The following is a 17,468-nucleotide window of genomic DNA, read 5'->3' as shown; positions in this document are numbered from 1 at the left end:
AGGGTTAGGCATAGGGTTAGCAGTGGGGTTAGGGTTAGGTTTAAAATCACATTTTAAGAAGAAATTGTAGAAATGGGTGGCGTTTAGTCATAATTATGACTTTGTGTCTGTGGGCTCTGTGTTGTCGTGGTAACAATAGTGTTCAGCGTGTGTGTTTTTTCTTTAAAGTGGAACTGATAGCGTTTTAACTACTTTGCAGATATCAAACAGACAATCATAATATCAGTTAAACATAGCAAATTCCCAGTTTATACTACAAAACCAACTTTTTATAAGAGGTTTTAAAATTAGCTTCTATTTGACTCAACATTCCATGATGAACACTAAGGCATTGTTGGCAGAATAGATGGATGCAATTTAATGCATGATTAATGTAATTCACCAATACATTTCTTGGTAAATCACAGCTGGCCTGGTACATTGTTTGTTGCCTCTATTTGGGATGCACTGTTTCAATGACTCAATATTTTGGACAAAAACGGACGAATGTAACTAAGGCTGGGAATGTCAATACGATCAAACTAGCAAGGGCAATGATCACAATCTGTCATAATGTGGCTAATAGGCTAGCGTATTTATATAGAAGGCCAAAAACACGGAGCGTAACGTTAGTTAGCTAGCTGACTGCTAGGAGGATGTCATGTCAATGGAGGAGTGGGTGACTGAATTTTTCTTCTCATATCGTTTTTCGGTGGCTATACACAGCTAGAGGTGCAGGCGTCATTTGGTTAGCTAGCAAGAACATGAATGACTTATCCAGTTAGCATATCTCTTGTGTTCGCAAATTCACTACTTCGATTTCAGAGTACTCTCGTCTGAGTGTGCCAGAGTGCAGAATAACTGATGAATTTCCAAACAAGCAACACCCTATGAATATGACAGTGTCAGTAAACGTAGGCAAAAAAAGTAATAGTCAGTCACCAACGCTCTAGATAACATGTAAAAAGCCTAACCAGCTCTGCTAGGGTGAGTAAAATGTTCAGAGTGAGTGTTCTCTCATTTGTGTCTGGAAGTAGCTAGCAAGCTAGACAATTTAGCCAGTTAGCCTGGGTGCTTGGTTGGGACAAGCATGCTTTGGCAAGCAAGATGCAGAAGTACGAGTAGGCTACAATTCCTCATTGTTTATCAGTGCAATTTTGACAGCCAACTAGCTGAAAAAGTTTGAGGTTTTATCTAATGTTCCTTCGTTAGATATTAGCTCATCTTGCTCTGGCTAGCATTAGTTGTTGATCTTGTTGTTGATGTGCATAACTGAGGCAGAGAGCCCCTACCTTTTCATGGTTGTTTGATCAATAGGAATGTAAAGTTCCAAATGTAAGAGGACTCCTGTGGTATTTACAGAAATCCATTCAGGTCTATTTTGTGACCATCGAGAGCATCCTGATTGGTTGCATCACTGCCTGGTATGGCAACTGCCCCCCCCCCCCCCCCCTTCTTTGTTTTTACACTGCTGCTACTCGCTGTTATCTATGCATAGTCACTTTACTCCTACCTACATGTACAAATGACCTCAACTAACCTGTACCCCTGCACATTGACCCTTGGAAATAGCCTTGTTATTGTTATTTTATAGTGATACTTTTTTATTACATTTTTTACTTTAGTTTATTTTGGAAATATTTTCTTAACTGCATTGTTGGTTAAGGGCTTGAAAGTAAACATTTTACAGTAAGGTCTACACCTGTTGTATTCGGCGCATCTGACGAATAATATTAGATTTTTGGCGAATGCGTTCTAATGATCTAAAGTCGTGCTGTTGCAACTGCCTGTAAACACACAGTCCAATTCAAAGTGAATGATGACAGGCCCTACTGCCTGTAAACACACAGTCCAATTCAAAGTGAATGATGACAGGCCCTACTGCCTGTAAACACACAGTCCAGTTCAAAGTGAATGATGACAGGCCCTACTGCCTGTAAACACACAGTCCAGTTCAAAGTGAATGATGACAGGCCCTACTGCCTGTAAACACACAGTCCAGTTCAAAGTGAATGATGGCAGGCCCTACTGCCTGTAAACACACAGTCCAGTTCAAAGTGAATGATGGCAGGCCCTACTGCCTGTAAACACACAGTCCAGTTCAAAGTGAATGATGGCAGGCCCTACTGCCTGTAAACACACAGTCCAGTTCAAAGTGAATGATGGCAGGCCCGTGTGGCAAAATAATTATTTGCATAAAGGACTACTGTAGCTCTAATGGGCAATGGTGCACCTGTCTGCGTAGACTACTGTCCTGGACGAGATGGATGTTTTATTTCTTGCAGTGTCTATTAATTGTCCAAACACACAGCCGCTTTCCCACTCTATATTGCTATAGAATTTTCCCAAAGGCCTAAGTATACGTAATTCCAAAACATTCTAAGAATTTATGAAACATTTTTTACATGTCATATTCTTCCTGGGAGTGTATATGAACAGATCAAAATAAGATTTGTTTTATTTTATTTTTTATTTCACCTTTATTTAACCAGGTAGGCTAGTTGAGAACAAGTTCTCATTTGCAACTGCGACCTGGCCAAGATAAAGCAAATCAGTGTGACACAGACAACAACACAGAGTTACACATGGAGTAAACAATAAACAACCCAATAACACAATAAACAAGTCAATGACACAGTAGAAAAAAGAAAGTCTATATACAGTGTGTGCAAAAGGAGGTAGGCAATAAATAGGCCATAGTAGCGAATAATTACAATTTAGCAGATTAACACTGGAGTGATAAATGAGCAGATGATGATGTGCAAGTAGAGATACTAGTGTGCAGAAAAGTAAATAAAATAAAAACAGTATGGGGATGAGGTAGGTAGATTGGGTGGACTATTTACAGATGGACTATGTACAGCTGCAGCGATCGGTTAGCTGCTCAGATAGTTGATGTGTAAAGTTGGTGAGGGAAATAAGTCTTCAACTTCAGCAATTTTTGCAATTCGTTCCAGTCACTGGCAGCAGAGAACTGGAAGGAAAAGCGGCCAAATGAGGTGTTGGCTTTGGGGATGATCAGTGAGATATACCTGCTGGAACGTGTGCTACGGGTGGGTGTTGTTATCGTGACCAGTGAACTGAGATAAGGTGGAGCTTTACCTAGCATAGACGTATAGATGACCTGGAGCCAGTGGGTCTGGCGACGAATATGTAGCGAGGGCCAGCCGACTAGAGCATATAGGTCGCAGTGGTGGGTGGTATAAGGTGATTTGGTAACAAAACGGATGGCACTGTGATAGACTGCATCCAGTTTGCTGAGTAGAGTATTGGAAGCTATTTTGTAGATGACATCGCCGAAGTCGAGGATCGGTAGGATAGTCAGTTTTACTAGGGTAAGTTTGGCGGCGTGAGTGAAGGAGGCTTTGTTGCGAAATAGAAAGCCGATTTCTAGATTTGATTTTGGATTGGAGATGTTTAATATGAGTCTGGAAGGAGAGTTTACATTCTAGCCAGACACCTAGGTATTTATAGTTGTCCCACATATTCTAGGTCGGAACCGTCCAGGGTGGTGATGCTAGTCGGGCGGGCGGGTGCGGGCAGCGAACGGTTGAAAAGCATGCATTTGGTTTTACTAGCATTTTAAAGAGCAGTTGGAGGCCACGGAAGGAGTGTTGTATGGCATTGAAGCTTGTTTGGAGGTTAGTTAGCACAGTGTCCAAGGAAGGGCCAGAAGTATACCAAATGGTGTCGTCTGCGTAGAGGTGGATCAGGGAATCGCCCGCAGCAAGAGCGACATCATTGATGTATACAGAGAAAAGATTCGGCCCGAGAATTGAACCCTGTGGTACCCCCATAGAGACTGCCAGAGGTCCGGACAACATGCCCTCCGATTTGACACACTGAACTCTGTCTGCAAAGTAGTTGGTGAACCAGGCGAGGCAGTCATTAGAAAAACCTAGGCTATTGATTCTGCCGATAAGAATACGGTGATTGACAGTCGAAAGCCTTGGCCACGTCGATGAATACGGCTGCACAGTACTGTCTTTTATCGATGGCGGTTATGATATCGTTTAGTACCTTGAGCGTGGCTGAGGTGCACCCGTGACCGGCTCGGAAGCCAGATTGCACAGTGGAGAAGGTACGGTGGGATTCGAAATGGTCAGTGATCTGTTTATTAACTTGGCTTTCGAAGACTTTAGATAGGCAGGGCAGGATGGATATAGGTCTGTAACAGTTTGGGTCTAGGGTGTCACCCCCTTTGAAGAGGGGGATGACCGCGGCAGCTTTCCAATCTTTAGAGATCTCGGACGATACGAAAGAGAGGTTGAACAGGCTGGTAATAGGGGTTGCAACAATGGCGGAGGATAGTTTTAGAAAGAGAGGGTCCAGATTGTCTAGCCCAGCTGATTTGTACGGGTCCAGGTTTTGCAGCTCTTTCAGTACATCTGCTGTCTGGATTTGGGTGAAGGAGAAGCTGGGGAGGCTTGGGCGAGTAGCTGCGGGGGGGGGGGGGGGGCGGAGCTGTTGGCCGGGGTTGGAGTAGCCAGGAGGAAGGCATGGCCAGCCGTTGAGAAATGCTTATTGAAATGTTCGATTATCATGGATTTATCAGTGGTGACCGTGTTACCTAGTCTCAGTGCAGTGGGCAGCTGGGAGGAGGTGCTCTTGTTCTCCATGGACTTTAGTGTCCCAAAACTTTTTGGAGTTAGAGCTACAGGATGTGAATTTCTGCTTGAAAAAGCTAGCCTTTGCTTTCCTGACTGACTGCGTGTATTGGTTCCTGACTTCCTTGAACAGTTGCATATCGCGGGGACTATTCGATGCTATTGCAGTCCGCCACAGGATGTTTTTGTGCTGGTCAAGGGCAGTCAGGTCTGGAGTGAACCAAGGGCTATATCTGTTCTTAGTTCTGCATTTTTTGAACGGGGCATGCTTATCTAAGATGGTGAGGAAATTACTTTTAAAGAATGACCAGGCATCCTCGACTGACGGGATGAGGTCAATATCCTTCCAGGGTACCCGGGCCAGGTCGATTAGAAAGGCCTGCTCACAGAAGTGTTTTAGGGAGCGTTTGACAGTGATGAGGGGTGGTCGTTTAACCGCGGACCCATAGCGGATACAGGCAATGAGGCAGTGATCGCTGAGATCCTGATTGAAAACAGCGGAGGTGTATTTGGAGGGCAAGTTGGTCAGGATAATGTCTATGAGGGTGCCCATGTTTAAATAAGATTTCATGTTGCTAAAATGCTGTCAGTTCCACTTTAACTAGGAAGTTACTCCTGTTGTCATGTAGAGGGGGTAAATTGCCCCCTTTCCCCATCACCTGGCCCATCCACTGTTGACAACCACTGCAGTGCCTCCCTCTTCTTTAGTCACAACAAGCCAAATATCAGCAGTGCACAGCACCCTTGACCTTGTTCCAGGAACACACAAAAACAAACAATGAGGCATATAGGCCTATGTCTGTTTTCAGAATTTGTTGGACTGCTACTGGTTTCAATGCATTGAGTGCATTGTTTTTTGTCTTGTTTTTTTCTGTCAGGCTTTCATTTCATCTGGTAGTTAAAGGCCCTAGGCTACACAACACATTTTTGTTTGTGGGTTAGACTACAGTTGTGGCAACAGAAGTGGCAACCTCTACTGGAGCCTCTTTGGTCAGTGACTAGGCTGTGTGCTCTGAAGGCACCTCACATGAAGCCTCCATCGCACACACAAACAACCTTTCACACAGCCTGCCCTTTCAACCGTCTCTTCTATTTTTACTCCTCCGCACCTAGATACTGTAGTGTCAATCTTCCAGGTGTCAGCTGGAGGAGAACAACCACACACCATGAATTATGATTTGAGTGACGTTATTGTCCTCATCTGTGTGTCTTCCTTCTCCAATGTACTGATTATCATAGAGTGTGTATATGTTGATGCTTTTTTTAGACATGGGGTGTGTATGCAGCCAGCAGGCTGCTGAACAGCCTGGTTTAGCCTAATCTCCCCTACGTCTGTGTGGCAGCCATCCAGTGAGATCTGACGCAGTATGGCCCTCAAAACCACCCTCTGTGGTTTTCAACTGCACCAATGGACGGAAACTGAACACTGAAGCAGGCACACATATTTAGCAGTCCTATATTTGGGTCTCTGCTTTTGTATTACAGTATTCGATTATGAAATAGACATCACACCATTATTGCTACCAGACAAAAACATGCATCACACACAAAGTTAATGAAACCACAACACCAGTTTGACTTAACAGTAAGCCTACTAGTAGGGATGTCAAACGTTCAGCCTGCTGCATGAGCCTATGTCTAGAGTGCCTGGTTAAATTGAGCTTAGGACCATTGTTAAGTCTCTCCGTGGTTAAAGTAGGAAGAAATAGATGTAATTGTTGTTAAAATGTGAATGTGCTACATTTACTATCATATATTGATTTCCTCGACAGACACATGTAGTCAACCCAATTTCATTGAGGTTTGTCTGTTAGAAGAGCACAAACGGTACATGTCGCCGCAGTTATTGTTCTATTGATTTCAATACAATATCGATGTGAGTGATTCATTTGCAGGCGCTATTGATTACAGTAGAAGAAGCTAATCAATTCCAGTCTTGATGATCGCTTGGTAGATATTGGTGAATGTGTGTGGGGAGTAACTTATGTATAGGTCTTCAAAATATCACAACTTATTTCAGCATATTAATTATTCATCTTAAACTGTTTTTTTGACACTCGGCCATAAACCAAAAAGCCATGACGACAGGAAGCAGCAACAGTATAATTTTCAATGTATGTTTTTAGGAATATAAATGGTATATAAAAAAATAAAATCTACATGATTCTACTTTATCAGTAAAAACTACTGAATGAGCCCAAAAATGTGCTATGATTTATTGATTTCGATGATATTAGTGAAATAGTGAAAATATATTTGTCCTGGCCACTACTAGAGTATGCTTGTTTCTCTAGATGCATTGCCTTCATTTATCGTGTTATGCTGATGGTGTGTGTGTGTGTGTGTGTCTGGAGGAAGTTGTGACCCGTTAAATGACATTCATGTGGAATTAGAGGCAGGCCTAAGGGCTGTGGACGGACTGCTATTTCCATCCTTAGATAATTAGATTAACCAGACATCAGCGGACGCTACCTTGTGGCAGGCAGTGCGTCTGTGAGACAGGACATGGAGCGGGCCCTGCTTCCTTATCCACAAAACATCTGCGTGTGTGTGTGACAGTGGTGTGAGACTGAACAGTGTGGACACGCATGCAGCGTGGTGCAGAGCCACTTACACACTGTCATTGTCACCACAGCTCTATGGGTTATGATCCAGCCTCCATTATCAGTCTGGATCATCATGTACAGAGCATTCAGAAAGTATTCATACCCTTCGACTTATTGCACATTTTGTTGTTGCAGCCTGAATTCAAAATCGATTACATAGTCTCACCCATCTACACACAATAGCCCATAATGCCAAAGTGAATACATGTTTTTACAAATGTTTGCAAATTTATGAAGAATGAAATACAGAAACATCTAATTTACATAAGTATTCACACCCCTGAGTCAATACTTTGTAGAAGCACCTTTGGCAGCGATTACAGCTGTGAGTCTTTCTGGGTAAGTCTCTAAGAGCTTTGCACACATGGATTGTACAGTATTTGCATATTCTTTTAAAAATTCATCAAGCTCTGTAGAGTTGGTTGTAAATCATTGATAGACAGCCATTTTCAAGTCTTGCCATAGATTTTCAAGACGATTTTTAAGTCACAAATGTAACTAGATCACTCAGGAATATTCAATGTCATCTTGGTAAGCAACTCCGGTGTATATTTGACCTTTTAGGTTATTGTCCTGCTGAAAGGTGAATTTGTCTCCCAGTGTCTGTTGGAAATCAGACTGAACCAGGATTTTGCCTGTGCTTCGCTCTATTCCGTTTCTTTTTATCCTAAAAAAACTCACTAGTCCTTGTCGATGACAAGCATACCCATAATATGATGCAGCTAATACCATGTTTGAAAATATGTAGTGGTCCTCAGTGGTGTGTTGTGTTGGATTTGCCCCGAACATAAAGCTTTGTATTCAGGACATATAGTTGATTTCTTGGCCAAATGTTTTGCCGTTTTACTTTAGTGCCTTATTGCGAACAGGATGTGTGTTCTGGAATATTTGTATTCTATACAGGCTTCCTCCTTTTCACTTTGTCATTTAGGTTAATATTGTGGAGTAACTACAATGTTGTTGAGTCATCCTCAGTTTTCTCCTGTCACAGCCATTAAACTCTAACTGTTTTAAAGTAAGCAGTGGCCTCATGGTGAAATCCCCTTAGTGGTTTCCTTCCTCTCCACCAACTGAGTTAGGAAGGACTCCTGTATTGATACAACATCCAAAGTTAAATTAATAACTTCACCAGGATCAAAGGAATAATTCATGTTTTTTTTTGCGAGGCTTTGGAAAACATCCCTTGTCTTTGTGGTTGAATCTTTGTTTGAAATTCACTGCTCGACTGAGGGACCTTACAGATGATTGTATTGTGGAGTATTGTGTGTAGGCTAGTGACACAAAATCTCAATTTAATCCATTTTAAATTCAGGCTGTAACACAACAAAATGTGGAAAATGTCAAGGGGTGTGAATACTTTCTGAAAGCTCTGTAGGCTACCTGCTGACTGTTCCACTGAAGAGGACCCTGTTTTAATGAGTTCTACTGTATGAAACGCACATCCTTTGAGAGAATGATTGATTTTCTGTCTACTACTGGCACTTAGCCTCACTGAGGAAGTGTCCTACTCAGTGTATGAATTGTGTTTTTCCTGAAATCTGCACCTCCTATCGTGCTATGACTGTCACTAAAAGGCTAGCTCCACTAAGCTCCACAGACACCCCAGACCATGCTGTCTTGTGTGTTCCAGGAGCATGACATCGAGACCCCCCATGGTGTCCTGCATGTGACGATGAGGGGCACCCCCAAGGGCAACAGACCGGTCATCCTCACCTACCATGACATTGGACTCAACCGTGAGTACAGCATCACACACACACACAGACAGACACAGGCTCTTATTAGCCAAGCTAAGCTTTGAAATCTCTCCAAACACACCTAAATACACTAAACAAAAATATAAACGCAACATGTAAAGTGTTGGTCCCATGTTTCATGAGATGAAATAAAAGATCCCAGAAATGTTCAAATGCACAAAAAGCTTATTTCTCTCATTTTGTACACAAATTTGTTTACATCCCTGTTGGCGAGCATTTCTCCTTTGCCAAGATAATCCATTGTTGTTTACATGTTATCCAATCCATTGTGTGGGCGAGCGTTTTGCTGATGTCAACGTTGTCAACAGAGTGCCCAATGGTGGCGATAGGGTTATGGTATGGGCAGGGATAAACTATGGACAACACACACAATTGCATTTTATCGAAGGCCATTTGAAAGCACAAAAATACAATGACGAGATCTTGAGGTCTGTTGTGAGGCCCAATTATATTATTATTATTATCATTTTATTTTTTTAAGGTATCTGAACAACAGATGCATATCTGTATTCCCAGTCATGTGAAATCCATAGATTAGGGCCCAATGAATTTATTTCAATTTGACTGATTTCCTCATATGAACTGTAACTTAGTCAAATCAATGAAATTGTTGCATGTTGCGTTTTTTATATTCTTGTTCAGTATATAATATCATGTTCTCATTAGAACAGTTGGAGATGATGTAAGAAGCTGGATGGTTGAATGTAGACCTCTTCTTTGACTGTGGGGATATGAGCCACTAGATCAGACTGGATCGCACCAACACTTTAATGCCTCAATGGAAAACAACACTAAGAGTGTTTTAGCATCAGTGGATTTTTGTTGTTGATTACGTTCAGTGTTGCAGTTTCTGTTAGATATTAAGTAGTATGTGCCTCAATGAGGTGTCTTTTAAACAGTGCCGTGTCTCTTCCCCCCCTGCAGATAAGTCCTGTTTCAACACCCTGTTCAATTTTGAGGACATGCAGGAGATCACATCCCACTTTGCTGTGGTCCACGTGGACGCCCCAGGACAGCAGGAGGGGGCTCCCCCATTCCCCACGGGGTGAGAGACCGGTTCACTCCTCAGTCGTCGTCCTCAACATCATCTCAAATATGACAAAGTATCACCACAATCATGACTCATATCTTATTATTATTGGTATTTTATGTCTGTCCCAGCTACCAGTACCCTACCATGGATGAGCTCTCTGAGATGCTGCCCTCTGTCATGACTCAACTGAAGTAAGTTCTCCTGCAGTGTTTCCATAACTACCTCTTGCACTGTCTTTAGGAAAGCTTCAAAATGACTTTATTATTGAGTCTTCTTCGAGGCCTATATTGTTTTCTTCCCTTTCCCCAGGGTGAATAGTGTGATTGGGATTGGAGTTGGAGCTGGAGCCTACATCCTGTCCAGACTGGCTGTAAGTCACCATTCGTCTTAGTCCCCCACATACCACATGAACTCCTGCTCACCCCACAGTAGATGGTGGTTTCTAAACCCCTATCCATAAATCCACACCATTAAACCTCATTCCCCATCTTCCTCCATCTCCACCAGCTAATCTCAGAACATGTTGACCAGCAGAGTCATCACGCTCCCTGCTCTTATTACCAGCTTCATTTAATCTCTCTATTAAAAGATTTGAATGGATCAGTTTCTCACGAGTGCATGACTGGACTGATGGAGTCAGCATGCGAGTCTCATGTGGCATTGACCGGATATACAGTGCCTTCAGAAAGTATTCCTACCCCTTGACTTATTCCACATGTTTTTGTTACATTTCAGCTTTTCATTTTTTACTCATTTGTAGTAAAAATTCTAAAAACATACTTCCACTTTGACATTATGGGCTATTGTGTGAAGGCCGGTGACACAAAATCTGAATTTAATACATTTTAAATGCCGGCTGTAACACAAAGTGTGCAAAAAGTCAAGGGGTCTGAATACTTTCTGAAGGCACTGTACATTACTGTACAAATGTTAGTTTGATGCTTGGTTGAAGGTCTGGTTCTCATCAAAGTAACCCCCTCTTCTCTCTCTCTCTCTCTCCCCAGCTTAATGAGCCTGCCCTGGTTGAAGGTCTGGTTCTCATCAATGTGGACCCCTGTGCAAAGGGCTGGATGGACTGGGCCGCCTCCAAGGTGAGAACGTGCTCGCACACTTCAATGCTAACTCTGTGCATTGTTTTCTCATCGTAGAGCCATAATAGATTGGCACCTTGGAACGTATTATTTATTCTTGCTTCAGATGTCCGGCTGGACCAGTAACCTGGTTGACATAGTGATGGCCCACCACTTCAGTGACGTGAGTCTGGGGGCAGTTTGGAATGGTGGGAGACTAGGACCGGGGCAGAGCCTACTGGAGTAATACTGTGGGGGGTTGACAGTGATGTAACTATCTGTGCCATCTCCTCAGGATGAGCTGTCTGACAACCAGGAGATCACCCAGACATATCGCCTGCACATTGCTCAGGATATTAACCAGGACAACCTGGCCCTCTTCTGCAACTCCTACAACAGGTACTGTACATATGACCCCAAGATGAACTGCCCGTGTAGTTGGGTTGAATTGATTGATTGATGTATTTGTTTGACAGCCGTCGGGACTTGGAGATCGAGAGGCCCATCACTGGTCTGACTGAGGACACAGTGAACACGCTCAAGTAGGTTTATAACTGTTTATAACTGTATCTCTGTATCGGGGTTTCTGTTAGGAAAATGTGGCGCTGTACAATGTGACCAGGAATATTTTAATTTACCGGACCCATATGCATTGGGTGCGTAACCTATTAGGGCGTCCACCTATAGTACTCAGAATTACAGAAATCACATTTAAATTATGGTCATTCATCTTAACAGAACATGCAACTCCTGTCATGAGGCAGCCAATAAAATATATTTTTCAAACATTTTCCAAAATGCAATTCGTGGGAAAACACCATTCTAAACAGCCGTTCCATATGTGACCGAGATGAAAATTAGAAATAGGGGGGAATCTAGAGATGCAGCAACTAGGATGGGTTGTTAATATGACTGGGATTGTGCCTTTGGCTTCTGGACAACAACAAAAAGTTGAAATATGAAAACCAATAGAACAGGAGAAAAATGCTGGTTTCAATGGAATATGAAGTTAAGTTTAAATGTCACGTGCACAAGTACAGTGAATTTAGTTTCTTGCAAGCTCCAAACCCAACAATGCAGTAATCCAATATCAATGTAGTACTAACAATAACATAAGGTAGAACAAAAACACACAAGAAATAAGAACACGAGAAGTAAGAAGCTATATACAGGTTCTGTTTTAATACCATATTTACAATGTGCTGGAGTGATAAGAGGTAGATGTATAGTCTTGAGGAAGTCTTTATAAAATAATTGCCTCTGTTTCAATGGTGCGATTTTGCCTAGGCTACTTTGAAGCAAGGTAAGACATGTTTTATAATAAGAAGGAAAACTTTCAGGTTTCAAACAATTAAGTATCAGTTTTCACAATGTATACTGACCCCAGCTCACATTGCAAAGTGGTTAAGTGACTCGCTGCACTTGAATGGTGAATGGGAGGCGCGCTTCAATTACCAGTTGAGAAATAAAAATGGTAGTCTAGCTCTTTTAAATCGTGGACAGGGTTTTAACACGCCATTGCATTTAGAATTGTTGCGCAATGACGGGGCTTATATTAAAGCATGTTTCACTCCAGCAGCAACGATCTGAGGTGACATTGAGGGGATATTCCGCTCACAATAGGCTCTGTCTTAAATAAGATGCATGACGACTAACGACACTACACACCCGCCAATTTAGTGCCACTCAATTATGCAAATTAACCTATGGGACCGATAAGCATGACTGTCAAATGTTTTCACATTGACTGGTATTTCATCAATGAATAAAAATCATTATTAATTAATCATTATCTCCCAGTCAATTTGGCCAGCAACAATTCTATTTATAGGTTTTTCATTTTTTTATTGGCCAAATGCTGGCAATTACCAGCTAACTTGCCTTAATATTCTGACATTGCTTTTTATTTTATTTTTATATAAGCTTGAAATGGGCATGGTCTAATTGATTAAACAGACAAGATCAAGGCTCTGTTAATGAACCAGAAAATCTATAGTTATTTCTGTTTGCTTATTAAAGTTAGCTGGCTAACTCATTGATCTTGTATTATACCCCTCTGCTTTCACTCTGAGTGTTGACTCTGTTTGTCCCTCCTGTCTCTCCATCCAGATGCACTTCTCTGCTGGTGGTTGGTGACACGTCCCCGGCTGTTGATGCAGTGGTGGGTGTCCACTGTCTCTATGGCAACACAGTAACGAATGAGTCAGGGGATCTAATTCTAATGGCCTTTCTAAAGATGAGGGGCTAGACTCTAAACTCTGAACTTCTATTGTCTCATCTCTCTCTCTCCCTTGTATACAGGTCGAATGCAACTCCAGGTTAAATCCAACCAAAACAACCCTTCTTAAGGTGTGTCCAGTTACTCGTTTCTTTGTTGCAATAGGAGTGGTAATGCTATGTGGTCCCTGCTGTTCTGCTCTTTAGTAATGCACAAGCTCTGGATGGTGTGTGGATGAGTTTCAGCATTCTTGGAAGTGTTCTGGCTAACGGCACGGTCCTCTCTGTGAGTTTGTTCACTCTGGACGTGTTACTGATTCTCTCTTTACTTCCCTATAGATGCAAGACTGTGGCGGGCTTCCTCAGGTCATCCAGGTGAGTCATGAATAAGTTTTGTGTTTAGCTTAAACTACTAAATCTCAATGGCCAAGACAACTGTATTTTAGTCAATGCCACTCCAACATTGCTCGTCCTAATATTTATATATTTCTTAATTCCATTATTTTACTTTTAGATTTGTGTGTATTGTTGTGTGTTGTTAGATATTACTGCACTGTTGGAGCTAGGAACTCAAGCATTTCGCTACAACCGCAATAACATCTGCTAAATATGTGTATGTGACCAATAAAATGTGATTGGAACTCTTACTTAAATTCAGTTTTCTTTTTAAATGGCTCAGTTTTCTGTTTGTGTCTTACAGCCGGGTAAACTCGCGGAGGCCTTCAAATATTTTGTCCAGGGAATGGGCTACAGTGAGTACTGCTCCTCTATCATGTCTCCTCACAGTACTTCAGTCCTCCAGTGTCAGACGTCATGTTGGATTTGTGTATCTTCATGGTCTGGTTGTGTCAATCTGTTGACATGTTGTAAGACATCTGTTGTATGGCCTGTTTACTGGAAGTCCCTCTGTCTCAGAATGAGTCATCAGTCCAACTGAACGATAGTCCATTGAACACTACTCTTTCAGGCAGCAGCCCTCTCCACGCGGACATCTCACACACACACACACACACACACACACACACACACACACACACACACACACACACACAGTTCTGACCTAAACTAAGACTCACGCCTAATGTAGAATTCCTGTAGCACTTCAAGAATAAAGAGGAACCACAGTAGCTAGCTACATAATAACATTTAGTGGATGTCCAAGGCTGAGGTTACTGAGAGCCAGTTGTTGTATAAGCATGCAAACCATTATTGGTAACTGACCAGGGAACTAACCTCAAGCTAACCTTGTTTCCTGTCTGTTTGCAGTGACTTTTAACAACGGGTGTAAGTAGTTGTTTGATGCTGAGTAAATAAATGACATGTAGTAAGCATGATGGTCTGCATGGTTTCCTCTCAACACTCCTCGGTGTGCTGGATCTCTGAACACACTTGGTGTGTGGGATGATCTGTGAACACACCTGAGAATGGTTCCCCCAGGTCTTAAGATACAGTGCCCTTTGTCAGGGAGGGTGTTTACAGGCCCACATTTAAGGCCGTGGTTCATTTAGGCCACGTGTCAAACACGAGGCCTGCGGGCCAAATCCGGCCGGCGACACATTTCTATCCGGCCCGCACAATGATTTGGGTTGTTAATTCGTTTTGGCCCGTTTCCTTACCTCCCGCGCTGCACTACAGGTCACAGCAAGCACCGGCAGAGCCAGCCAGCGCACTGTACCATATTATCACTGACCTAATCTTCTACCAGACTGAACGTTTAAAGGGTCATTGCTGTAGCCTACAGAAAAGGTCATCTTGATTGTCAAAAAGTAAGTTAAAGGATTTACACGCGGGTATAAATGACTACTAAAGGACAATAGGACACACAAGCTAGTATAAATGAGTATAAAACAGTTGAGTCATCTACTTTATGAAATTATAACCTGATGCACCTACATTGGTGAATTCAATGTCAATTATGCTGCTTTCGTGTGTCCCGTTTACAGCGCACAGCGGAGGGAAAGTATACAGACACTTGTCACAGTCCTAGCTAGGCTACTAAAATGTTGCAGTCTGACTTTTTTTTAAAGCTTGACAATGAATAACCCAAAAACTAAACCTGCAACAACACACCATGCAGAGGACAAACATGTAGGCTATGTTTTTATTTGGAGTTATTAAATACTTTTTGATTAGGGTTACAACATATTATGCACATCTGCAAGCATAGTAGGATAGGCTGGACAAATATAATCTCTTTTTGTTTCAATATGTTAAAATGGTATATACAGCATATGGCCCTTTATAAGCGGAAATTATAAAGGGCAATATTTTTTCTAGTAAAACAATGGCCATTTTGGGTTGTAGTTGTAGGCCAATGCACATTTTTTGGGTAAAAACAAACATAACAGGCTATGCCTGGCCCTTGAATTCGTTGTGCTTTTTTTAATATGGCCCGTGTGCTGATTTGAGTTTGACACCCCTGATTTCGGCCTACTGGGAGCAGATCTGGCTTGTTGAATGATAATCATATTGTATAGACCACTTTCATAGTGAATTGTATTGACATATTGGGCACTGTATCTTATAACTTTGCCAAATTCCATTGGCTTTCTTTAATCACTGAGATGATTGAATCGTTTTTTAGCATTTCAAAATGTTTATATTTTGTTCATATAAACATTGCACAGTAAGGTTTGAGTTGCTAGCTCAGAGTGGAAAATGGAAGGTGATACATAATGAAAGCTGCTTGATTAGAGTCTTACAATAGTCTGAGTTATTATTGTTCTCTCTCTGGAATCTTTTCATCAGAAAGCCCTCTCTGTACCCTTGTAAACCTTTGACTTTATTGGTTTCTGAGGTGAAAAAAATTCACTTACACAACCTACCACCCCTCGCCTGGCCCTCACTCCCCTTTCCCCATTGCCATCATCCACTCTCCCCTGGTCCTCACACTTCCAGTGAGGGCTGCTTCTCCAGGTATGTTAATCTCAGTGGCAGATTAGTGTTTTCATTAAAGGCTGCTCTAAGCCACACAGCAGGGCCTGGCCCCCTGCCCTGGGGACCTGGACTCCCATGAGCCCAGAGCCGCCTGGCTGGCCTGTTGTCCTCTGCTGAAATGTGCTGCTGCCACAGGGACACTCACGTGGGCTGCCGGAGAGCAATGTTAGGACAGCAGGGCCTCTACTCAGGGAACCATGTTGATACTGCACAGCACTGAGAAGGAACATTTGTTGCTCCCTTCTTCCAAATCCTCCCCTCTGAAAGTTACCCTTGGTGTTTTGTCTGCAACATGTGACTACAGAGAGGCGATCCAAGCGGTCCCAGCTCCCCAGGCTGGCCCGAGACTAGGTGGTGCTTTATTACACGCTCCCTCACTCCTCCACCTCTTGGAAATGTTTGCTTTCCTGCTTGAAGAGACTGGGTCCTTACTATATCAACTCACTTAGTCTGGCTACCAAATCCAAGTAATTAAAATGAAATTGGTTACAGTATAGGCTTGAAAAACTATTTTCACTCAATGCCTGATGGCTCTCCCTTCTCTTGTCCTTGTGAACCCTCTCTCTGAGGTTTAAATAGGTTGGTTTCCTCCCTGTCTTAACTTTCCCCTCACACACCACTTTATGCTCAGGCTTTTCACCCACACCAGAAAAACAATGGCAAGTTCCAGAAAGTACCTCCCCTTTCTGATAATGCCTAAACATTGAAACAACAGTAGAGGGACAAAGCAATGAGTACATTGCGAGCCTTCCCAAACACATTTTAGCATACTGTTGGTTTGTTACTCTGTAGCATTCAGACTACTATACCTTGTGTCAGTTGGCTCGTCCCAGAAGGTCAGTGTTGTGTTGAAAGAAGCGCAGTAGGCTACCAAGAGAGTGGTTTGAGTGTGAATAGATGGAGCCTCTGTTTGAATGGAGTTTGAAAGGTCACTTTAGCTCTGTACACTGTAGTTCCATGAGGGAATTATTGCAGTGGGGGCACATTCTACTAACTGAACTGGACCAGACCATGTTGGCTAGTTGTCATGGAGCACACCTTGGTACAAAGTCCTCTTTCAGGAATCTCAGGGCCACAGGTGGCATTCTCTTTAGTGTAAGAGAACAGCGAGAAGGCCTTGGAAGAGTCACATCCTAGCTATGTTGACAACTGTTCGGTATTAGCTGAATGTAAAATTAGAATGATATGTTCCTGGTGCTGCTTCAAATCTCTCCTAGGTGAAGCTGGAGGACACAATTAGTTTCTTTTCTGATCTTCATTCG

The 17,468-nt window shown here is 42.5% G+C and overlaps 1 protein-coding gene across 1 annotated transcript in view; it reads left to right on the top strand.

The window, feature by feature from the left end:
* Positions 1 to 17,468, top strand: part of LOC120059332 (protein NDRG3-like) — a 79,084-nt gene that overhangs the window by 59,097 nt on the left and 2,519 nt on the right. The window contains exons 4-15 of the mRNA XM_039008312.1: positions 8,823 to 8,928; positions 9,874 to 9,994; positions 10,111 to 10,173; positions 10,292 to 10,352; positions 10,987 to 11,073; positions 11,180 to 11,236; positions 11,348 to 11,451; positions 11,529 to 11,594; positions 13,162 to 13,213; positions 13,354 to 13,401; positions 13,609 to 13,644; positions 13,970 to 14,021. Coding sequence (XP_038864240.1) covers positions 8,823 to 8,928; positions 9,874 to 9,994; positions 10,111 to 10,173; positions 10,292 to 10,352; positions 10,987 to 11,073; positions 11,180 to 11,236; positions 11,348 to 11,451; positions 11,529 to 11,594; positions 13,162 to 13,213; positions 13,354 to 13,401; positions 13,609 to 13,644; positions 13,970 to 14,021 — 853 coding nt within the window. The remainder of the gene's footprint in view (positions 1 to 8,822; positions 8,929 to 9,873; positions 9,995 to 10,110; positions 10,174 to 10,291; positions 10,353 to 10,986; positions 11,074 to 11,179; positions 11,237 to 11,347; positions 11,452 to 11,528; positions 11,595 to 13,161; positions 13,214 to 13,353; positions 13,402 to 13,608; positions 13,645 to 13,969; positions 14,022 to 17,468) is intronic.

This window comes from Salvelinus namaycush, chromosome 14 (assembly GCF_016432855.1).
Source record: "Salvelinus namaycush isolate Seneca chromosome 14, SaNama_1.0, whole genome shotgun sequence".
Classification (NCBI taxonomy): Eukaryota; Metazoa; Chordata; class Actinopteri; order Salmoniformes; family Salmonidae; genus Salvelinus; species Salvelinus namaycush.
This window is presented reverse-complemented; position numbering and strand designations above follow the sequence as displayed.